The sequence below is a fragment of the Dunckerocampus dactyliophorus genome, chromosome 11 (assembly GCF_027744805.1).
Source record: "Dunckerocampus dactyliophorus isolate RoL2022-P2 chromosome 11, RoL_Ddac_1.1, whole genome shotgun sequence".
NCBI classification, from domain to species: domain Eukaryota; kingdom Metazoa; phylum Chordata; class Actinopteri; order Syngnathiformes; family Syngnathidae; genus Dunckerocampus; species Dunckerocampus dactyliophorus.
The window spans coordinates 18448957-18472898 of NC_072829.1; the positions used below are offsets into that span (position 1 = coordinate 18448957).

The 23942-nt window shown below is 39.5% G+C and overlaps 5 protein-coding genes across 9 annotated transcripts in view; 3 read left to right on the forward strand and 2 right to left on the reverse strand.

Moving 5' to 3' along the window:
• The window catches only part of ints6l (integrator complex subunit 6 like), a 26071-nt gene extending 21340 nt beyond the window's left edge, over positions 1 to 4731 (forward strand). For all 5 annotated transcript variants that reach the window (XM_054791314.1, XM_054791315.1, XM_054791316.1 and 2 more), the window contains one exon: positions 506 to 4731. In XM_054791314.1, the coding sequence (XP_054647289.1) occupies positions 506 to 608 (103 nt within the window). In that variant the 3' untranslated portion in view covers positions 609 to 4731. The remainder of the gene's footprint in view (positions 1 to 505) is intronic.
• Positions 4702 to 6738, reverse strand: mmgt1 (membrane magnesium transporter 1). Its single transcript, XM_054791324.1, has 4 exons — positions 6606 to 6738; positions 6297 to 6349; positions 6098 to 6201; positions 4702 to 5456 (listed from the first exon to the last, which is right to left on the reverse strand). Exons 1-4 carry the CDS (start codon positions 6682 to 6684, stop codon positions 5300 to 5302), a joined length of 393 nt encoding a protein of 130 aa, XP_054647299.1. The 5' UTR covers positions 6685 to 6738; the 3' UTR covers positions 4702 to 5299.
• Positions 6739 to 7212: 474 nt separating this feature from the next.
• pfdn6 (prefoldin subunit 6) lies at positions 7213 to 10624 on the forward strand. Its single transcript, XM_054792207.1, has 4 exons — positions 7213 to 7387; positions 7584 to 7654; positions 7727 to 7851; positions 9233 to 10624. The coding sequence occupies exons 1-4, from the start codon at positions 7324 to 7326 to the stop codon at positions 9351 to 9353; spliced, it is 381 nt and encodes a 126-aa protein (XP_054648182.1). The 5' UTR covers positions 7213 to 7323; the 3' UTR covers positions 9354 to 10624.
• A 4561-nt stretch (positions 10625 to 15185) lies between these two features.
• Positions 15186 to 15989, reverse strand: her5 (hairy-related 5). The gene is made up of 3 exons (XM_054792602.1): positions 15892 to 15989; positions 15720 to 15815; positions 15186 to 15638 (listed from the first exon to the last, which is right to left on the reverse strand). Exons 1-3 carry the CDS (start codon positions 15937 to 15939, stop codon positions 15186 to 15188), a joined length of 597 nt encoding a protein of 198 aa, XP_054648577.1. The 5' UTR covers positions 15940 to 15989.
• Positions 15990 to 20181: 4192 nt separating this feature from the next.
• her11 (hairy-related 11) lies at positions 20182 to 21719 on the forward strand. Its single transcript, XM_054792767.1, has 4 exons — positions 20182 to 20256; positions 20776 to 20871; positions 20951 to 21044; positions 21124 to 21719. The coding sequence occupies exons 1-4, from the start codon at positions 20203 to 20205 to the stop codon at positions 21717 to 21719; spliced, it is 840 nt and encodes a 279-aa protein (XP_054648742.1). The 5' UTR covers positions 20182 to 20202.
• Positions 21720 to 23942: the final 2223 nt, after the last annotated feature.

Below are 23942 nucleotides of genomic sequence, written 5' to 3' on the forward strand. Positions count from 1 at the left end.
GTAAGGGTGCGCATTTGAGTGTTTATTGCGCCATACATTATTTCAAGAATTAAATACAAGCCATCAACAAAGGTAAAAAAAAAAAAAAGTATCCAGCGAGCAGGCACAGGGGTGTGAGCTTCACCTCCGTACCGCCATGTAATGCACATCTGGCACCACATTTAAGCATCAATTTCAAACATTTCAAAACGCACCTGCATTGTTCTGTGACTCAGTTAAATACAAAAGTTTGTTTGTCATATTTTTTCATTGTAGTTGTATTAAAAATTAATGCTAAAATCTCGTCTCGTTCTCGTGGGCCCAATCTCGTGCATCGTCTCGTCTTGTGAGGGTACGGCTGTTTTGCCAGCTTTAATTTATATCCCCACAGTGAATTTTAAGGCAAGAAATGAGGCTGCTAACTGAGAGCTTTGGTAAATTGTTGTTCTTTAAGCCGTGCTGCTCCACAGGAAATGGCCTTTGAGGAGTTGGCAACAGCCCATCATCTTCCAATGATCTCTTGCAGGTTCAAGAAGCGGGTGCTGATCCAGCAGTTAGAGCTCACCCTTGCCGAGTTGGACGACAAACACGACGCGCCGTCACAACTTCCCAATGATCCCGGCAGTTAGTTTCACTACTACCAAACTACAAAACAGGGGGACATAGTTTGAGCTGTGTGCCAAGAATAAGAAGCCCAAAAAAAGACAAAGGCACTTCTACCGGAGCGGTCCATGTGCTGTTACATCACATCCTGTTGGCAGAACACATCTACTGGGGAAGAGTAGATGGACTTTTTACAGTGGTGTGAAAAAGTGTTTGCACCTAGATTTCCAATTTTTCCCAGTTTGTCACACTTAAATGTTTCAGATCATCGAACAAATTTAAATATTTGTCAATGACAACACAACTGAACACAACATGCAGTTTTTAAATGAAGCATTTTATTATTAAGGGAGAAAAAAGGTCCAAACCTACATGGCCCTGTGTGAAAAAGTGATTGCCCCTTTAAAATACTTAAGTGAGAATAATTGAGATCTATCAGTCTGGAAAAGGTTATAAACGCATTTCAAAAGCTTTGGGACTCCAGCCAACCACAGTGAGAGCTATTATCCACAAATGACGAAAACATGGAACAGTGGTGAACCTTCCCAACTGAAAAGACCCCAAGAGCTCAGCGCCGACTCATCCAAGAGGTCACAAAAGACCCCACAACAACATCCAAAGAACTGCAGGCCTCACTTGCCTCAGTTAAGGTCAGTGTTCATGACACCACCGTAAGAAAGACACTGGGCAAAAACGGCCTGAATGGCAGACTTCCAAGACGAAAACCACTGCTGAAGAAAAAGAACATTAAGGCTCGTCTCAATTTTGCCAGAAAACATCTTGATGATGTTTTTTGATGATTGGTAAAATACTCTGTGGTCTGACGAGACAAAGTTGAACTTTTTGGAAAGTGTGTGTCCCTTTACATCTGGCATAAAATTAACGGCACATTTCAGAAAAAGAACATCAACAGTAAAATATGGTGGTGGTAGTGTGATGGTCTGGGGCTGTTTTGCTGCTTCAGGACCTGGAAGACTTGTTGTGATAAATGGAACCCTGAATTCTGCTGTCTACCAAAAAATCCAGAAGGAGAATGTCCGGCCATCTGTTCGTGACCTGAAGCTGAAACAAACTTGGGTTCTGCAGCAGGACAATGATCCAAAACACACCAGAATGTCCACCTCTGAATGGCTGAAGAAAGAAAGACTTTGGAGTGGCCTAATCAAATCCTGACCTGAATCCTATTGAGATGCTGTGGCATGGCCTTAAAAAGGCGGTTCATCCTCGAATACCCTCCAATGTGGCTGAATTACAACAATTCTGCAAAGATGAGTGGGCCAAAAGTCCTCCACAGCGCTGTAAGAGACTTATTCCAAGTTATCGCAAACAACTGATTGCAGTTGTTGCTGCTAAGGGTGGCCCAACCAGTTATTAGGTTTAGGGGGCAATCACATTTTCACACAGGGCCATGTAGGTTTGGATTTTTGTCTCCCTTAATTATAAAATGTTTAATTTTAAAACTGCATTTTGTGCAGTTTTGTTCATTAAAGTGCGACAAACATGCAACAAAAAAAAAAGAAATCAGGAAGGGAGCAAACACTTTTTCACACCACTGTATATAATTCTCTTCATACAGACAGATGACACTCACAATCCACACTCCGCCAGACAGACAATAAGCCATAAAACATGTTCAAACGGCAGCACAGATCTTTCTTAAAGGCTCCAACCACAACTGCCATGACTCAAGCACTGTCTTTTCACAATTGGTGTCTATATTGTGAAAGCAATATATACTGTAGGTAGTGTCGTGGTCAGGGTTGTTGGCGCCCTTTGAATTTCAAGTACATTTTATTTGACTATCTTCAGAAAAAATAGAAATCAACTAAATTTGAAGTGCAAAGAAGGCATGAATAAGTCAACCCATAAAACCTCCATGCTGCTGGTGTCATTCAGGCTATTTCACATCTGCTGGTACACTTAATTTTAGCTCGCTATGGAGCTGTCAGTAAGATTTGGGTCAGGCTTGTTTAAAACAGTCCTTGTGAAAGGTCTTCATAGTGGAAAAGCACCCGCACTAAGCAGCCCCAGATCATCTGCTATCGTTATTGAGGTGAGCCTTTCACTGTTCATCATGGGAGAACCTCCACTATATTACACCAAAATAGGGTATTATTTGTGCCCTTTAGTTTCATTTTATTACAAACAAAATCAAAACTTTATCAATGAGAGTGTGGCCATGTTGTGCTCTTCATGATCAAACTGCAGATTTTAGCTAGTGAGCTTGTTCTAGGCAGTAAAACATTGTTTTATAATAAATTAAAGTGCAAACTATTATTCTATATATATAATATATATGGGAGACAAAGTGTGCAAAAAACATGAAAAGCAAAATACAAATCTCATGGCCACTTTGTGTTTGTTTTGTCAAGACCCGCTGCTCGTAGAGAGGAGCATGCTTTCATGTTGGAGTTCCAATAAGACCAGAAAACGTTTCAGTAAATTCAAAGGCGCTAACCATCCTGACATGACTGTAAAACATTTCTTGAAAATACCTTCAAAATTCATCTTTAGGTGATTTTTAAAAAAAAAAAAAGCGTAATGGCAATATATGCAGAATGTCACAGATGTACTGACATGCTGCAAACAAATCCCATGCAATGGTGGTATTGTGTTAGTGTTAGGATGAAACACACAGAGAGGTCACCATCCTTAGAGCAATAGAAGACTTGTCTTACTGGTGTGCAGCGGTCAGTGTCCATTGTCAACACACACATTTTACAGTTTGACTCTTGGGGGAGTTTAAGCAGATTTGCTGTCATTTCCAGCAACTTGACCGTAACCATAACCACTTAGCTGAGAATCATGTCTCCCAGTTGAATTTTCAAAAAAAAAGTCCCTAGAAGTATGCCAAGGCATGAACACACACACACACACACACACACACAATGTTTCTCCATTGACTGGTTGCGTCACCGGTTGATTGGAAGGAATCTGCTGCATTGACTCCTTTGTTTTCATGACCAATGTACACTACTGTTTCATGTTCATAAGGAAGACTGATTATTTTTCTCTATTTGTTCATTTCAGAGGATGACAAATATTTTGAAAGTCAATTTTGTAAACTTAGAATTTTATTGAATTTTTGTAACAAAACAAATAAACCGCCTGTAAAATGGTATATCTGCTGTTTCCAATACGTGTGTGCATAAGTAAGTTTGGTTTGAATGCATGCACATTTTTTTAGCATATTATTAACAGTACTCAGCATGGATTTCCCTTTTCGGTATTGACATTTTATGCCAAACACGCGCACGCACACAGGAACTCAAATGTTAGGTGGTGGGAGCTTGTAGGTGGTCTAAAGGGAAACAGGCTTCAGCTTGAGCAGCCCTTTTCCGCTTGGTCTGTCTCCTTTTAATGTAGTGTAACATTGTTTTGGGATGGAAAGAACTACAGGGGACCAAAAGCGCCTTTTGAAAAAGTGCTGGAGACACGTCCCACCATGCCCCGCTGATTCTTTAGTCAGTGTACAGCTTGTCTAGCGCTACAGATTTACAGTCCACTCAACATGATGCAACACACATCCATTGTTGTCTGCTTACTGTCATTGGTCTTGCCTACAGTCAAGCATGATGAAGCATGAGTGCTGCAGGGACTGGTGAGCTGGTGAGGTGAATTTCAGCATGTATTGTCACACAAAATACTGGCACTTTCAACCAGGCGTTTTCATAATTTTATTTGTGAGGGGAATGTTGCCTAAAGCGAAGGGCTCAGGTCACCATGAAGGCTTCAAAAAAAAAAGTATTACTCTCTCAGGTATTTATCTCAGTAAAAATATCACATACTGGCTAATAAAACCATAAAAAATATCAAAAGTATTCTCATTGAAAGGTTTTTTATGTTCATGTCTATGGGAGACTATCCACTGTTAAAGATCAGCCAGCATCACCAGCCTATGTAAACCGTAACCGCAAACGAGTACAGTAGTAATTTCCTTACCCGAAAGGTCTCGTTTTGTTCAGGTTCCTCTGCTGACACCTGGTGGCCAACGGTAAAAACAGCACCCCCCCAGTTGATTTACATGACGTAACTGAACAGCCTTGATGTCCGCCACTTCTTTCTTCATCACATTTCATTACCATGTAGTAGTAGCAATTCATTTTTGAAATAACCACATTAAATGTCAATATCGGGGTAAAATCAGGTTACTTTTATTAAATCATATATTAAAATGTCAACGAAATTAGGAACTATTATGACTTCCTAGGCAGTAGTAGATTTAGAATGACGACCCGATATTTCCTGTCGCAGATATCAAACCTCTTTATTGCAAACAAGATCTACGACTACAAACATAAACGCTCCTCTTTATCTTCTCGAGACTGATGAGTAGATGAAACTAAAGAAGCGTTTTAAAAACCCTTCATACAAAGCATATTCAGTGCAAAGAAGAGAAATATCCCAAGTCATGTCAGAAGGGACAACAATGGCGAGATGTCTCTGAATTTAAGACTCAAAATCATTTCCATACAAACGTACCTGCTTGAAAAACACGAGGGTTGGCACACAGGTGGGAGGTGGACATGGTGGTGGAATCATGTGAACAGAGATGCGTGTTTGTACAGCATGATACATCGTTTATGTACAAATACATGAAAAAATAAGGGGTGTTGAGTTGGGACTCTGCCTCCCCACACCCCCACCCCTCGGTCTAACAACAACAAAAATCCTAAGTGACATTAGTAATCTTACAGGCAGGGAAAAAAGGCCAGTCTCAGTGCAAATGCTCCAGCTTGCGGAGCCGTAACGGGTTGGGAAGAGCTTGCTGCTGGTGTAGCGATGACACCTCCTCCTCTGAGGAGCGGAACAGCACTCGTCCTCGGTGGTTGAAAAGGTAAAAAGACGGATGATTCCTCAACGTATCAAAGGTTCTGGGGAAGGAAAAATAGAAGGAGCCTAAGCAAATCTTGCAAGATTCAAGCTCAGCGAGCACCTAAAGGATTAACCCTACTGGCGTTGGGCTTTTTTTTTTGTTGTTGTTGCCACCACAGAACATTATCAGATGACAGGAAAAGTGTGATGATCACCATAAAACAGGAAATAGAACTCACTGCTATGTAGGACATACAGCTGTGTCTCCATTTGTGCACTTCTATACCTACACTTAGCATTTTGAGTGCATAAATCAGTTCGCACACTTCCATACTTACGCTTCACCTTTTGAGTGCACAAGTCAACTTGCGCACTCCCATGCTTACGCTTCACATTTTGAATGCACAAGCCAATTCGCACGCATCCATACCAACCCTTTTCTTTTTGAGTGCATGAGCCTATTCACACACTTCCATACTTACACTTAGTATTTTGAGTGCATGAGTCTCCATACTTACACTTCTCGAGTGCACAAGTCAACTCACTTCCAGACTTACACTTAGCATTTTGAGTGCACGAGCCAATACATACATGTACTATTACTGTTACTATTCGCACACTTCCATACTTACACTAATGAGCATTTTCAGTGCATGAGCCAACAGTGGAAGAGGACATAGACTTCTGACGTTATACGTACTTGTTCTTGAGCTCTGAGGAAGCATCCATGTCCTTGAACTCTCCAGCAATGTGGACAATACCATAGCACGTCATGACAAAAGACAATAGGGTTTGTAATACAATCTGCAACACAAACAAAGGAGACCGTGGTGGAAATCACAAAGAGCCCTAAAGGTGCAATAATCATTTAACACATGGTATCAATGAGTAAGACTCACGTCAATTGGCAGGGTTTCGTTTTCCTTCTCCGTGAGTCTCATGTAAGATCGATCTGATGGGATAAAACATGTCAAATGTGTCATTTGATATAATGAAAATTGCCAAGTAAACTGCAGCTGAAGAATTAAGGATGTCGGCCATGCAAGGTACACAGTACTTCATGCAGCTGAGCTTAGTTAGCATCATGCTAGCTAGCTGTCGTCCCACAAGGCCTTGGGAGACTGGTTAAATCCGTCTCCTTGTGAGCTCCCCTCCTGACGGACAATTTTACCGACACCAGGTCACCCACTTCAGTCAACGAAACTTACGCTGTGCTGCTGAGAAAGCTGCATGTGCTAAGGCAAAAAGTCCAATCCCGACGACACCTTTCCAAAACGACGACGCCATTTTCAACAGGACAATGATGAACTATGTGCAGTGTCAAAAAACGTTGTCGTAAAAAGTCGCAAAGTGACCTAATAACACCAGATGAATTGAATATGATGGTATTCGATTATGTTTTATTGATAAAAGTGACTTGTGTTTAATTGTTTGCTTATTCATGTTTGATTTGGTTCTCAAAATTAACCAATAAAATGTAACTGTTGGTGTTTCTCTTTCCGCTTTTCCCCGTTAGGTGTCGCCACAAATATGCATACAAAATGTTATTCCTCTTATTTCGAAGGTCATCCGCATCACACAAACTACCTTTTTCGATTATCAACTTTACTGAGCCACATTTACTTATTTTGCTTTTCATAAACTAGATCATCAAACGTACTATTATAATCGTACAAGTAAATACAAGCGTGGCAGACGCCATTCAAAATAAACCAAACGCCCAGTTACAAAAAATATGCTCGGATACAAAATGTAATGTCTCTTATTTTGAAGGTCTGAACCAACATCCGCAGCACACACGCGCATACACCCCACTCTTTCCGGTTAGCTTCCCGTGCCTTCATGGTCCACATTTAGCTAACTGTTTGTCTTTCGATATACTATATTGTCAGAGTTACTGTTTTGTTTATATAAGTAAGTACAAACATGGCAGAGGCAATTCAAAAGAAACTGAAAGCTGAGTTAGAAAAATATACTCAGATGCAAAAAGGTATGTACTTAATAACATTGCATGGTTTCTAGCTATGGTAGCTTGCTAATGCCATATAAGGACAGTGGCTTTTACATTGAATGAGTTTAGTGTATTCATTTGGTTCATTCTAAGTGTTGTTTACAATTACAGATGTGCATTAAAGGGGTTAGTTTAAAATATGTTCCTTACTACCTGCTGTCTATCCTCTGTTTAGATGTCAGCAAGAGCATGTCAGCTCGACAGAAGCTGGAGACGCAGCTGACAGAAAACAACATCGTCAAAGAGGTAACATTTCAGTGCTTTGCTTCTGCATACTTTTTAATCTACTTTACTGAACTCATCGTTTTCTATTTCAAGGAGCTGGATCTACTAGACAGTGCAAACACAGTCTACAAACTCATTGGCCCTGTTCTGGTGAAACAAGACTTGGATGAGGCCAAAGCTACCGTGACAAAAAGGCTGGAATACATCAACGGAGAGATGTGAGTAATAATAATAATACCCTAGACCCCTGACCAATCGCAACAGAGTAGGTGTGGTCAGGTGAGGCGGCTGACCAAACTGACTGTTTTGACCAAGAGGAGAAGTATGCAGATTTATGGAGTATTTTATCAAAATAAACTCACTATACTGCCCCATTATCATAAAAAAAAGAAATGAGTAGCATAAGGCTCCATTAAAGGATAACTGTACTCATTCACAATCCTTATGTGATACATGACCACACATGTCTTTCTCTTTTCTCCACCTTCTAACGAGAGAAAAACTTTTCAAAAAACAAAAACCCAGCTAGCATTTTGGAGATAACAATGCACTACTATAAAGCCCTAAGAAAAAAAAAACTCGAACAAAGTTCCATTTACATAATGGACCTGTGTATAAACCAAGTTACAGTGACATTGTTATTGTAGCAGCTAACACAGCCTCTCGCCACTACTGAGCGGTAACAGGCCCACTCCAAAATAATGCGATAGGACACCAATCTGCACTGACTAGGAAACAAGAACAAGCATATGAACAACTACGAATAGACAACCAAATCATCTGTAAAGTATTAGCCCACATTCCATGCTTTGTTCATACACCGCTAGATGGGCTGTGTTGTGATATCCAGCACTATGTGCTCCATGTATCAGAATCAATATCACGGTGGCTTACTCGATGGACAGTTGTCCATCTGGTCCAGCTGGTGTGAAGCTTCTTTTCCAGCGAGTGGAAAAAAGTTTCTATCACTGCAGAGTTTGTTAGCGCTAACAATTCTTAGATCATTGTGATGCAATCTCTTGGAGCAATGTCCGCCTCATCATACACACGAAGCCTTTCCATCGACGGTAACACCGTATGCCACTCAGTGCAGCAGAACACTCCATTTCTGTCAGCATGGCATGGGAAGCTCCACATTTACACCACCGAGTCATGCCGGTGTAATGACCTGCACCCCATCTGCCCCACAGCCTTCAACTTTTGGAGAAGTTTTGACACGCGGATCGAAAGTCATGAAAATTTGGAGTTTGCTTTTTATTCCGCCAGAGGGCGCTGTTGCCTGACTGTTCTTGCTTTGCTTTCTGACCCACAAAGCTGACAGCAAAAACCAAAGGAAATTTAAGACCTGTGTAGCTTTGTATTTTACACCAAAGACTCTACAAAACAATGTTTGAATGCTTCAGCGAGTTATTTAATTACGGTTAAATATTGAAATTGCTTAAACAGCTGTCTTGGCCCAAAGAGTGTCTCCATTTCGATGTCTTCTAAACTTCATTCCAGCCTGATGGAGAATGCATTTTAAAATGATGAACATGCAGTCATTTTTTATTATTTTTTTACATTCATGTCTTTTTTTCCTTTCCTCCCTCACAATTCCAGTCAGCGGTACGAGACGCTTCTGAAAGACATGGAGAAGAAATCAGAACAGCACCGAGAGCTTTTGTCCAGTTTACAGCAGGAGTTTCAGAAAGCTCAAGGCCTCGCTGTGGGAAAAGTCTGACCCAGTGAAGAACCTCAGCACACACACACACACACACACACAACACATAGCTCAGTTGTAGGAGTCCATGCCAATGAAATGTGCTTGTACATGCATTTACAGCTTTTTTTCTGTTGGTTTTTTTTTTTTTTTTCATGAAACTCTTTCTCGAATTTTTAGCACAAAATGAAGGCCAACACAAAGGTTTTAACTACACTGGCTGCATGCTGATGGGAACTGATGGATCTACTGCATCCACTACACTATCATCATCATCATCATATATACAGTGCATAACACCTGCAAATCTTTTAAGGAGGAAAATTAAACAACCGTACCAATCAAAATACATGCATTTATTTGTGGTGGCCTGCCAGAAATAGATTTGGCGCTACCCGTTTGCCCTCACTCATAAACATGTTGTAATGGGACCGTCTCTGAATCAATACAGCTCTGTGCAGTCGATGGCATCGGAATTGCTTCTCAACACGTCATATGCACCTGGTCTGCTGGGGAAAAAATGGTCAAAAATTAGGCATGAATGGCGGTAATGAAGTGGACTTAACACATGCGCTTCATGGCAAGCCGTGCGACTCTGTTATGGCGGCAGATGGAGGCACAGTGTAGCATCACCAGAGTCTGACGCTCTTTTATAACGTTATTCTGACCTGAACACACCCACAGCAGTGCGATTGAAGCACCGTATATACCTGTACGTATCTCCAACTCAGAAACACCTCTCCTGTCCATTCATCCTGTGAACAACACTTACTCATTCTCGAGGTGCATTCAGGGACAGTCCAATCTCCAAACATCACAACAATATTTTTATGATAAGCCGAAACGTAAATTCAACTGAAATGACGTAGTGTCTTTGAATGCAACTTTGGTTGCTCCTAATAACGCCATTAAAGTGTGATTCATAACAGTATGTTCTGCTACTATTAAAGAGACTGTAGGAAAACATATTTTGAGGCATGTTGTCTTTTAGGTGCATTTGGAGCTGTTCATGCATACAAATATACAGTATACTGTATTATCCTGTCGTTTGTCTTTGTGTTCATAAAATACAGTAAAAATGGGCGTATTTCAGACATACAGTAGTTGCACATGGTGGTTAATCGTGATTGATCCATTTGATTAATCTGATTTAAAAATGGAATCATTTGACAGCCCTAAAAAAACACAAAAAGTGACAGAAGAAATGTAGTTCTGAACTTATTTGCTTTGCTTTTCATGCTTTTCGCTCACTTTTTGTCTCCCATAGCATCAATAAAACACATGCGCCACGATTCATTGTGCTAATTAGACACAACCCACTGCCACAAATAGATTGCAGTCCTGTGAATGACGTCTGCTATACCATATGAACAAAAGTATTGGGAGACATAGTCACTAAACCTACAACAGGGGTGTCCAAAGTGCTGCCCGGGGGCCATATCCAGTCAGCAGCTCCTTATTGGCCCTCTACATATTGTAAAAATAAAATGAATTGATTATCAATTAACTATATTATTAGATATTTAATTTGTTTTGTCACATATAACACAAAGCTAAGATGTGGATGCTTTGTTCAGATATTAGCATATACTGTATAGACCTACATTTCGGGCTTTTACGTGTCTTGCTTGGTTTCACTGGTGCACAGCTGATCCAACAACACAGGAGCAGCCGATAGTATGTTGGTATAAAAACACGCACGGTGTATTTTATTACCGTGACACCTACATACGTGTTAGCTTGTCACACTTCGGCTGTTGCCGCACACGAGCCTGCATGTGTCTGGCACGTGGGTGTCAACCATCCCACGCTGCCCATTTCGTGCGCTGGGGTTGGGCGATACCGCTACATTTTGGTATTGATACGATACCAAGTCAATTCACAGTGCAGTATAATTGAATGATTTCGCCTTCGATTTGTTGATCATAATCATAACCCACGGGTGGAGGCGATACTGCAAATGTTGGTACTGCTCTGGTGTCGAGTAAATACACGGCCAATATCGCTGATACCGATACTGTTCTAAGTAGTATTTGCTTGAAATTTGTCAAGATTATCGAATGATTTCATAACTGGTTTTAACTTGTGCATCGTGATTATAATCACAATAAAACACAGGACAGATTTTCAAAACAAAAAATGATCAACAATATTTAAATCAGTGGCGGAGTCAGACATTTTTCACTGGGGTGGGCAAGGTGGGACCATTACTCACATAGGGGTGGCAATAAGTCGATACCCGAAATGTCTAGATGGCCAGTAGCTCCGCCACTGATTTAAATAGAATACAAAACAATGTGACAATATAAGCATTACCTTTTATTGCATGCAATTGTTTGAGCAAAATAAAGTCAAAAGTGTCAACAGTAAAGTAAAGAAAAGCCAAAACTACTATATTGCCTCTAATTCCATTTTTTGTGTCCAAAAACGTATTCCCTTTTACACAAAATCAGCATAACTATATCGACAATGTAACAGTATGAACAATAAAACCAAAAACCGCGAATATTTGTGAAAAGAAACACGGGAGAAAACGAGTATCGACTCCATTCTGACAATATCTTTGGTATCTGGGTTGTTATCGATGCGCACCCCAAACAATGTGTGTCGTGTGCGTGTACTGTATCGTACAATGAGTTCTTCCTCGCGTGTCATGTGACACTACGCCATGATTGTAATAATAATAGGCAACATGGCATGTGGCAACTTATATAACAGTGTTAGTTTAGTCGTCCGACGCCAAAAGGTGTTGGATGTGACCAAACGGCGATGGGGCCTGACCTATGGTGGCCTTGTGGACACACACACACACACACACACACACAGTAAAGAAGAATTCATTCCATGATCTGTGCACCATGTGAACGAGTGCCCTCAAAAGTGATCCGACAGTGAGCAGACGTCCTTTGAACGTTCCAATGGAGACAGATGCTCGTCACTAATGAAAGACTAATCTCATTCCTTGCATTCATTTGCTTTTTCCTGCAGGAGCTTTAATCCCTAAAATGTACAAAGAGCATCCTGGACACGGAGCAGCACAGCGGGACTAACACCTCTATAGTCTTGCAAGAGAATTGTGCTTTTCTGCCATTTAGGGAGCCTGATTTTTCTTTTATGACCACATTAAATACTTTAAAGCACTCCTTTTAAACCCAAAACTGGATTACATCAGTTAATTGCAAAAGCATTCTTGCATACTAAATGTTTTTAAAAGTAAAACACTACTAAGAAATAATACTTGAATACTTACCTTCCCACCTCTACAGTATTTTGATTTGCAGCAACTCTCACCAAATTGGTGACAAATATTTAGGAGAAGTGCACAAACAAGTTCTGCAGGACATCTGAGGATGGAAGAGCCATTAAAGTGTGCTTTGTAATGTTGATAAGTAAGTCATCCCAGCTTTGCAAAGCACACAGCAGTGACCATTAACACATCTTCCACTTTCAAATGTCCTAAAAAAAACACAATTCAACCCGAAGATCATCATCAACATCTTTTAGTGCGTTTCATGGGGCAATTTGGTTACTTCAGTGTGTGCTCAAAAGGAGGGAGTAGACACAAAAAAATAATGATATGTGTGTAGATATCACACTGTGATGATGCTCTAAGCAGAGTAGTAGAAAATACAAATAATGATGCAGTGTAACATTCTAATATAAAATATACAGAATGGTATACCCTTTTTGGAAACACGTTATCTTATATGCCTTAGATACAGTACTAACCATAATATAACGGGAAAAGTCACAAAAGTAACATTTTGTGCTAACCTTCATCGTGGAAATAATACAAACTAAACATAAAGCATAAATAATTTAAATGATATAACGTTATACTCAGAGAAAAGTCTGTTTTCGGAAAAAGTTGGAAACATGTCTAAAACACTAACGATAACAGTGGGAAAATACAAATTAAACATACAACATCAAAACATCAGTTAAATGATATTTTACTGTATTTAAATAGTCAATACAACTTTTTTTAATAAGAAGTTGCAAATTTTATATTATATGTCATAAATATCAAACATAGCAGTGAAAAGAATGCAAATTAAACATGAAATAAGAGATAGATTTGATGTCTAATATAACATAACAGAACATAATATAACATAACATAACCTGACATACCATAACATAGCATAGTATAACATAGCATAGCATAACATAACATAACATAACATAACATAACATAACATAACATAACATAACATAACCTGACATACCATAACATAGCATAGTATAACATAGCATAGCATAGCATAACATAACATAACATAACTTAACATAACATAACATAACATAACATAACATAACATAACATAACATAACATAACATAACATAACATAACATAACATAGCATAGCATAGCATAGCATAGCATAGCATAGCATAACATAACATAACATAACATAACATAACATAACATAATATAAAGCAATTATAGGCCTATAGAGAACTGTACATTTTTTGGGAAGATAAAGTATTCTTACTAAATAAAGTAAGATTTTGTACTCACATCATAACCTTAATAGGTGGGGGTGTCACAAGATCTCGCAAGATTAAAACGTGACAAGATTTCTCGTTAATGTCTTGTGGGCACACAATAAATAAATGAATGAATCACACAATAAACGAAAATGAACTGGATCATTTTGCCGGCCTCAGTATATCGCCATGTGCACGCGTGGGGTGTTTTCCTCGTCTCCCGCCTCCAAACGGGCAGGAAGAGTGTTCACTCTGTGCATTGGTTGTAGCACCTTGGCGCGTTTGTTCCGTAGAACAACGGCATGAATGGAGTGAGCCCTTTTGTCAGTCATACAGTCTCGTTGTGTTGGTGGGTGGAGGCAGGGCCGGTGGCATACACACAGAGTGCAACATGTAGTAGAAATTAAAATAGTGGATTGCAATATATTGTCATATATTTTTATATGTTTGCATTGTGCTATTATTATTATTAAGTAATGTTTAAATCTTGTCTCATCAGTGTTTTGTGACACCCTGACTTAATAGTGGTTAAAAAAAAGAAAGAAAGGAATCCCATTATAATTTTACAGTATATAAAGATTTTTGTAATTAGTGGCCAATTTTATACCATATTTCTGACATATTATTATAATGTAATACTTAATTTAAGACATGATATATTGGTAAAAATACAAATGAAATACACCAATAGTTTTGTTTGTCATAAAACAATAAAAGCAGTAAATGTTGTGCTACTGTTTGTAACAATTTAATTTCAAAAAGTTTAGAACGGTGTATTTTGCAGTAAAGCACAACTACCCCACACGTGATTTAAAAAAAGGTGCATATTATGCAAATGTAAACATGCACATGCAGTCCAATGAAGTGGAATGAACTGTGCACACTGTTTTGAGTTTCGTTGGAACTGGGAAGTCATGTGACTTTATTTGATTTACACTATCAACATGTTTACAGGGTTTGCAACAGCAGCATTGGCCATAGAGGGTAAAAAAAAAATGCAATTGCAGATTGGATGGAGTCTGGATGGTGGACAATCTGTGAATGGTTACTCTTGCGCATGCATCTTCTACATCCATGACAAAAAAAACAGCCATCAGCATCTCAATGGGCATATCCAATGTGGATCAAGTATGTGTGAATCATCACATTGGAAGACCAGTTCGACTGGAAATGTACTTTCAAATCCAATTCTTATACATAATAAAAATAAAAATAAAAATGTTTTCAAAAAAAGAGGCCTTAATGCATATAAAAAGAGAATAGGATATGAAAAAGTATCCATGCTGTACATTGAACATAGTATATTTACACATGATGATGGTGTGTGGTATCAAAAATAGAATCTAGATGGGGGGGTGGTCCTCACTGGGGCCAGGGTCTCCACACAGGGCCCGGACTCTGGACACAGGCTGAAGGGGAGGAGAGGAGTTTCCTGGTATCGCAGTACTGGTAATCAGCCCCTCGGCTCAAGTACGGATGAGATGAGATCCCGTCCTGCAGTGGATTTGGGGGGTACAGTTTGTGGGGCACGTGTCCGGGGGTTGATGGACTCGTCTGAGGCTCAGAGAGTCCAATGGAAGCACGTGCGGCGGAGTCCTGGTTCTCACCGGCTATGAAGTGTGTGATCCTCAGGAGACAGGACCTCATGCCGGCCTGGTAGTCGTGCTGCTGGGGGCTGGCGGTCCTAGTTTGCCCCCTGGACAGGACTGATGTCATTGCACGGTGATCCTTCTCCACCAGCTCCTTGTCTGACTTCAAGAACTGGACCACACTCTCCAGAATCTCTGCTTTCTCTACTTTGGGGTTCTTTAGCTTCTGAAAGGATGAGAAGTTAAGATGCTGAAGTTATTTCTTCATCAAATACAGAACTTCATATGTAATATGTTTAGCATGTACCTCATTATGTGTGTTTTCCAGCATCAGCAGGCGTAAAGTCTCCAAACTGTGGTTGATCCTCTCCCGTCTGCGTTTCTCTATCACAGGTTTAGACACCTTTGGAAAAACCACAACACGTACATTTTTTAGAATGAGAACAGTCATTTTTGGCATTTCATCCCTTCTACCTTACCCTCCTCATCCTCTTCCTGTGAGGCTCTGGTGAGGTTAACGCCTTCATGTCGTGCTGCTCAAGTCTACATGCAGTAGATGAATACCTGCGGTGCACATTTATCGGCTTCCCTGCAGGTAGCCACGCCCACCACTGGACCCGCCTTTCATGGAGGGTCACAAAAAAGCTTTGGCATTTGCATTTAAACCTCTTGGACGTATGCAGACAATCTGTACTTCAACCACAATATCAGACAAATACTGGTGCATGCAGTAGGCTATACATATATACTGTATATACTGTATATATAATATGCAAAACAATATGCAAAAGAAAAGCTATGCAAGTAGCTATACAAATAACAGTGATGCACCAATTTTTTTGATACATCACCGCAATTAATTTAAAATAAAACAAAGAGCCCCCCAGTTTTAATATAAGAGCTTCCACAATCATAACATAATAAATACAATAATAAAAATATTATATATATATATATATATATATATATAACAATGTATATTGGGTTTAAAAATAAATATACCGTAATAATAATATGTATTTTGATTACCTCAATTGTTAAATACACACACAAGGCAGACTTAAATAGTATTTGTTTACAAATATACAGTATTTATACATACAGTACTGTGTATATGTGTACTTATGTTTATACATTTGTACCGTGGAAGTGACATACTTTGTATAGGCTATGTGAGCATGTGCTATACTATAATGGTATACTGCTTTTTTTTTAATTGCACGTTCACGTTTATGCTCTGATTGGACAATATTGATGCACACGTGTTGACATGAGGCTGTGTTTATTTGGGCGGCTGCGGCTTACAAGATAAGATATGCAAGATAAGAGGTCATCTATAGAGTCAGGAAACAAGTTTCTCTTTCAGTACAATGAAATTCTTCCTGAAGACAAATGTAGCAGGCTATAAGAAGGGGAAGGAGTACGACAAACTATAGAAGAACAATAACAATAAAACTATAGAATAAACAGTGCAATAAAAAAAAAACAATGCAAAAATACAACACCTCAACTGCGTACATCGGTGTGCAAAGTAGTGCAGTGGTGACAAAACATGTCATCATGCATCCATTGTCCCCTCCCTCCACACACACACGCACACACACACTTTTGCTGGCCAAATTGCTCACTTCACACCTGTGCGCCAACATGTTTTGGTTTCACTAGGTGTGCTTGGTACACAATAACACGAGCAGATCGCGTGCCACCTGTGTGTATATAGATATACTATATTTAATGTACGTGCACGGAGGTGTGTGTGTGTGTGTGGGGGGGGGGGGGGGGGTCTGTGCGTGCACGCTGCACATATAGCCACCCTGATCCTCATAATAGGCTCAAGGGTGGAGATAACAGTGGGATGATCGGATCATGGAGATCCTGCAGAGCTGAAGAGGCCTTTAAGACCCACTGATACTTCCGCTTACAATCAAAGAAGGACGATTAGTGGAGGCCTGCTGAACACGCTGGAAACCATGGCAACGGCAGTCAAAGGACCCCATCTATCTATCCACCTATACGTTAGAGTGGAGTGTGAGGAACAGAAATATACCCCAAAATGCTTTTACTTCTATGTCACGTATCACACAAATGTATTGTGTTAAGCACAAACATCTTTCAAATTAATATAATACATAAAAAGCACTTGTATTCAAATACAAATAGACTTAGACAGACTTTATTGATCCACAGGGGATCAAGTAGCTCTATTGCAGAAGTAAAAGACCAACACTTTTAAATAATAATAATAATAATACATCTTGTGAATCTAAAAAGATCATATATTGTTTTTTTTTTTTTAAATACGTGGTTCTGCTGCCCAGCCTGCCCAGATAGCAAAGCAAAAATATCCTTTCACAGTTTTTGCTAGTTGTTACACTAAATAAATGTCGTTTACCCTCCCAGTAAGAAGAACGTTAACTTGCTGGATAAAGAAATGAACCTTTGAATCTGATTTTTTTTGTCAGATTTCACATCATTTCTCCTTAATAGGACACCAGTGCAATATTTTGTAATTGTTCTCATCATTCTTATTCATTCGAATGACAAAGCACCGTAGTCCAGTGTATACCGTATCTCCCGTATAGTGTAGTATATGTGGACATCACGCTCTCCTTGTCTGCATATGGGGTCTGGCTCGTGCACCGCAGTAAAGGGAAAACAGTTTTTTTAAATAAAATTAGCATGTCTGGCCCATTTTAATTCAACCAAAAATGGTGCCCCCCCCTTTTTCTCCTAAAAACCCCAATATTTAATATGTCAGTAAGAATAAAGCTAACTGACTGGATTAAAAACTTTACTTTATGTGAGATTTCACTTACGTGTCAAGCATAAGCATGAGGTCTAAATAACTAACTAAAAATAAATACACGAATAAGCACAAAACCTGTATTTATAATATCATTCTTGAATTCAAATTTTGAATAGTAAACCAAATTTAAATATTATTTGAAGTGCAAAGTAACCAAAATGTTTCCTTGCATTGGTAACATTATTATTTTTTTAATGTATTTCTTTATTGGATCAAAGTCTAGTGTTACATTAAAATAAGTTTTCTTGAACGTGTCTGTCAGAATAAATCTACCGTAACATTCGTGGTCAAAAGCGTTGCTAGTGACTTAAAATGTATTGTGTGTCTTCGCTGCTTTAGCATTTTAAAAGGGTTATTATTTACTGAAAAAAACTGAATTGTTATTGAAAAAAATTGAAGAACAAGGGGGGCACTGGGACCTGCCCGTTAAATCAGAGCAATAATATGCTTACCTGAGCTTGTAATGAAACCTAATCGTTTTTTTAAGTGTCTTTGTGTGCAACACGTGGACCGTTTACTCCCAATATCGTGAGCTGTGGGGTGTGTCCAAAGCACGCCGACAAAAGAGTGTTTGTGTGTGTGTGTGTGTGTGTGTGTGTGTACGTGTGTGTGTGTGTGAGTGTGGGAACGCGTCGTGAAGCCAACAAGTGTCGTGCTTGCCGGTGTGAAGTCCAAACACGAGGTATGAAGTTGACCCCTTGCCGCACACTTGACACACCGGTGTAACCGTCATCATCCTCACACTTCATCACACCAGCGCCGCAAACGTGTGGCCTCGTGTCCTCTGTTCCCATGGGAACAAGGTGCCCTCCTCCACGCATCACACTTTATACCGTACAGTTCCAAATCTAAAGCCCACGTTCACGTGACGCTAAACGACGTAACAATGTGTGCGTGTGTCTTATCACCCCAAACCCGCGTATGATTGTATTATGACCAAACTGTGAGTGCCTCGTTTGGCCACTTAATGCAAAGTGCTGATGTCTCGCACGTCATAAAAAGCTGAGCACTTTCTCACTTGGTTTCTGTTCCCACGAGAAAAACTCCTTTCCCAGCCTCGCACTTAGAACCAAAAAAATCACTGAAACCTGAATGAAATAATCTATTGAATATGAAAGTCACATATTATTCAGCCTTTATGAACAATATTTATTCCTATACAGCTATATGAGGAATATATATATATATATAACTGTTAAACAATTTTTTGAAATATAAAAAATATGTTATTGTTTTTCTTCTATTTTATATTTTATTTATTTAAAAATATATTTGATTTTGGATGTTTGTAAATAAAATACATACAATACAATAATAATGTAACATACAAATTACATTTAAAGGCAAAATTGATACTTGCAACATCTCCAAAATCGAATTAATTATAATAATATATTATTATTATTGTTGTTGTTGTTGTTATTAAGGTGGGACATTCGATGCAGGTCTTGCATTAGATAATCATAATCATAATGTTAAAAAAATATGCTATCCATATAATATTTAAAAAATACTGTTTTGTCAAGTAAATAAATGATGTACATACAGGGATGTGTTTATTGTTATTGTATTTTATTGTTTTTATTTCTATTATTTTCTGTTGATATAATATAAAACATTGCCTTTTGTCAGTTTCTGTCAGGTTAATATAATGTTTAAAGCAGGTTGTGTTTATTTTTTTGGTTGTATTTTATTCATTTTCTTTACGTTTTAAAATGTACTTTATTTGTACTTTTGTAATTTTATTCGATTTACTTTTCTCTATCGTCTGAGAAATTTTATCTTGACCCCATTTCCATGTGAAGCATATTTAATTTTGTCACCAAAAAAAAAGTTTTATAATGACTGTAACGCATTCAGAGGGAGGCGTGGTCAGTGTCAGCAACCAGCCAATCAGAGGCGAGAAGAGGCCTACATATGGCCCCGTCATGATGATCGCTGCTGCTCCTCTCTCTCACACACACACAGGACGTTTGGACCAAACATGACCAGGAACTTTGAACGAAAAGTCCAGGATGATACCAAGAGTAGGAAAAGGGTAAGAATTTTTAACACAAATTTGCTACAATACAAAAAAACAGGATTGGGCCCTGTATTAATTGGGTTGCCAGGTTGGAAAAAATACACGATTTTACTCTAGTTTTGTTTTATTATTACCATCATTTTCTCTTAGCAGATAGGACAACGTTTTAATAAACATGTAAACGATTTATGATATGATGCTGTACAATACTTGTATCTATTTTTTTTGTTATCATTTAACAACATTATTGTTGTTATATGGCTGGCACACTGAGAGGTGTTTTAATAGTCGAAATAGTGTCAGTACGACACATATCGCTTGATTAATACCTCTGCATTAGCTTTATATGTGATATTTGATGCAAGGTTTGCATAAGATGGCATAATGGTAAAATATACTAAGATAAAAGATGAATAATGATACTTTCTTAGGCTAACTAGGGATTTTGTTCAGGTTGTTCAAAAAGTGACGCATTTTTTTGCAAGGCTTGGGTAGATGATGCTCACACGTTACCGTTGATTCCCCTCTGTGTAGATTCTCAAACCGGCTGTGGAAAAGAAGAGAAGAGATCGAATAAATAAGAGTCTCGCAGAACTAAGAAGCTTATTGTTGACTAATACAGCAGATCCAGTGAGTTTTCATGAAAAACAATAGCATGCATTTGTGCCGGAAGCTGCATTGAACATGTTCACATCCATACCGCCAACAGCGTCTGCAAAATCCCAAAATCGAGAAGGCAGAGATTCTGGATTTGGCTGTGGAGTATCTTCACAAGTGGACAGATGGCAGGAAGCTGAGCAATGGTTAGTCTTGTGCGTTTTAACATCTCCTGATGTCCATGTCAACTTGTAATGACAAGCACCCCATTGTATGCACCAGCAGATGTTAGCCGTGGTGCGGTAAGTCCTCCTCACTTCACCATTGAGGGTGCAGGTTTTCAGCAGTGTGTGGCTCAAATAGCCTCCTACATGCACAAGATACCACCGGCGCAGAGAGCCAACCTCATGGAGGGGCTGAAGAACCACACGGAGAAGCAGCGGCAGCAGGCCCACATGGCAAAACATCACACGCCATCCTTAAAGTGCATGATAAGACTCCCGGATGTGGCGTCAGCAGAGGCCATTTGCACATCTGAGAGTAAAGACAGCTCTCTGCTCCTCATACATTCCCCGCCTCAGCCTCACGCTTGCTCCACGCCGCTCCACTCGCCTCCCACCTCCCCCTGGTTCTCCCCCTCTTTCTCCACTTCCTCTCCTCCTTTCCCCACCTTGGCCTGTCACTTCTCCTTCCCCCCTAGTCTGTCACCTCTGTCGTCCAACACCTCTTTCTCCACGCTCCCGCACTCCCTGCACACGCTGACTTCCTCCTCGCCTGGCGTGGCTCCCACGGTCTTCCACTACCCACCTGTCACCTCGCTGAGGTCACCGCCACACCCAACACAGAGGTCATCTTCACTCATGTGGAGACCCTGGTTTTGATACCCTCTAGTGGTGGGTGACTGTAGAGACATTCCAAAAGATGGCGCCTCGTCATGCCTGCAATGTACAAACGTGTATATATGAAATGGCATATTATTTGTAAATAAAACTCGTACATCTCTTTGGGCTGGTTTTCATTTCAGTGCTAAAAAATCATGCAACACACACTGTCTCTGAATACAGTTATAATTAAAGCTTGATAATCACTAAACAAATAATCAGTGGCTTCTGGAGAATTGTCTGCCTGTGCAAAGACATTTTGCTTGATGGCAGCCATGTTTTTCCAACCAATCTTGCTCAAAATTGACACGTGTGCTTGTCTGTCCCCTAAAGACATGTACCGCATTTCACAGTGATTCAGCTAAAACCCCCTAAAGTTACAGTGGGTGGTTTGTAAAGAAATTGAGGTGGGGTTTAAAAACAGCGCCATCACGTGACGTATTTGTCAGAAAAATAACAGCACAGGCAACACAGTTGGGGTGCAACGTTTGTGTGCAAAGTTTGATCATAAAACTAGTATAAATAGTAGGGGTGGCCTCGGACGAGTTGAGTCACGAGATTGGGTCTACGACATTTTAACATGACTTTTAAGAAAAGTGCAATGAAAAAATATTTTAAAATGTATGACAATATATTGTAATCTACGAACATCATTTCTACTACCTTACACTCTGTGTGCGTGCTAGCGACTGACAAAAGGGCTCACACCGTTCATGTGTGCTGCTGTAAATGTGTTCCACTGCTCGGTGAGCTGGGGAAGTGGACAGGAAGTGAGGTTGGGAGTTCAGAGTTGAGTATTAGCTTGGCATGTTTTACAACTGCAACAGTGGCCTGTCCCTTTATTCGGGATTTATATTAGGGCTTATTGTGCCTGTTGGGAGATAGTTCAAACCTGCAGTAGAAGCCTGTTGTTCCGGTGGTCAAGCCTGGTGCTTATGTGTGTCACCAAACATTACAGTAACATTACTGACACCTAGTGACTAGTGTAGAGTACCTCTTTGAATGCGTCTTCTGAATGCCTTATATTTTGAATTTTAGTCAATTTTGCCATTTTTATGCTTGAAAATGCTTAATTCAAGCATCAAATATGTACAATTTTTGAATACTATTAGGCCGCTTTCAACCAGCATGATTAACTAATATATTTTTGCAAAATCGTGATCGAGTGAAGCCCGAAGTGGCGAGGGATTACTGTATATCTATATTGTAATTTGTTAAATGTTTATTTTGTAAAATATATACATTCGAACCCAGATCTTCCTGATCTCCAGACTGTGTGGCCAACATGCTAACCACTACGCCACCGTGCTGCCCTATCTTGTAATCATTATACATTATTATTATCAAATTATTCATCTAAAAATCTGGGACTGAACTTCATTACTAGAGCAATGAATAAACTTGATCTTATTTGTATTTTTACATTTTGGGCAACTACAAATACACAAACAAATCACATAAAACAGAATAAGATCGCATGCCATCAACTGTGCCACCACCGCACCTGCGTATCATCATGAAGTTCACCAACAAAAAACACAAAACAAACAGAGAAGCAAGTTGACAGGGACAAATACCGACATAAAAGAGCATCTGAAAAATAACAGCGACATGGCCGAGAAAGCATGTGACTTAAGAAAGCAGGGGGAAATTCAAGGTACTTGGAGCGCCAACTAATGGAGAACCAGAGGAAGCCAAAGAACTTGTTGTCAAAGACATCAAGGAAGTGGACAAATAATAAAAGATGGCATCATCTTGTCCAACAAGGAAAATGAAAAACACAGCACAAAGAATGATGCTGTTAGAACAACAGCAGCAAAACTGAACTCAGAAGATGTTTTTATTCTTTGGATAAACTCCAGTCGTTTTGTCAGGATGGCTGACCCAGACTCACGGAGCTGGCCTTCCAAGCAAATGGGAATTCTGGTCTCCATGTGGAGGCTTGGGCTCAAATCCCATTCCTGACAGAAATCGTCTAATTCTTATCGGAGAGTTTCTCAGTGAAGCGTTTAAAAAAGAACATTTTTCCTACACATGATAGTACATTTACAGCAGGGAAATAATGTAATAGTTGAGGTCAGTTGAGGTCGGATTGACCGTCTAAGCTTTTACTCTTGTATCTAAACAAACCGATGCATCAAACAGCACATACAGTGCGTACAAGGATCGCAAAACATAATGCGAAATCCCAACGCTTGACAAAAAAGAGACATGATCACTATC

Coding starts and splice junctions, on each gene's coding strand:
- pfdn6 (XM_054792207.1), top strand. CDS start 7,324: ATGGCAGAGGCAATTCAAAAGAAACTGAAAGCTGAGTTAGAAAAATAT. Junction 7,655..7,726: donor AAAACAACATCGTCAAAGAG/GTAACATTTCAG, acceptor TTCTATTTCAAG/GAGCTGGATCTACTAGACAG. Junction 7,852..9,232: donor GAATACATCAACGGAGAGAT/GTGAGTAATAAT, acceptor TCACAATTCCAG/TCAGCGGTACGAGACGCTTC.
- mmgt1 (XM_054791324.1), bottom strand. CDS start 6,684: ATGGCGTCGTCGTTTTGGAAAGGTGTCGTCGGGATTGGACTTTTTGCC. Junction 6,350..6,605: donor AGCTTTCTCAGCAGCACAGC/GTAAGTTTCGTT, acceptor TTATCCCATCAG/ATCGATCTTACATGAGACTC. Junction 6,202..6,296: donor ACGAAACCCTGCCAATTGAC/GTGAGTCTTACT, acceptor TTTGTGTTGCAG/ATTGTATTACAAACCCTATT.
- her11 (XM_054792767.1), top strand. CDS start 20,203: ATGACCAGGAACTTTGAACGAAAAGTCCAGGATGATACCAAGAGTAGG. Junction 20,872..20,950: donor TGACTAATACAGCAGATCCA/GTGAGTTTTCAT, acceptor TACCGCCAACAG/CGTCTGCAAAATCCCAAAAT. Junction 21,045..21,123: donor TGGCAGGAAGCTGAGCAATG/GTTAGTCTTGTG, acceptor ATGCACCAGCAG/ATGTTAGCCGTGGTGCGGTA.
- her5 (XM_054792602.1), bottom strand. CDS start 15,939: ATGAAGGCGTTAACCTCACCAGAGCCTCACAGGAAGAGGATGAGGAGG. Junction 15,816..15,891: donor ACAGGAAGAGGATGAGGAGG/GTAAGGTAGAAG, acceptor GTTTTTCCAAAG/GTGTCTAAACCTGTGATAGA. Junction 15,639..15,719: donor TGGAAAACACACATAATGAG/GTACATGCTAAA, acceptor TCATCCTTTCAG/AAGCTAAAGAACCCCAAAGT.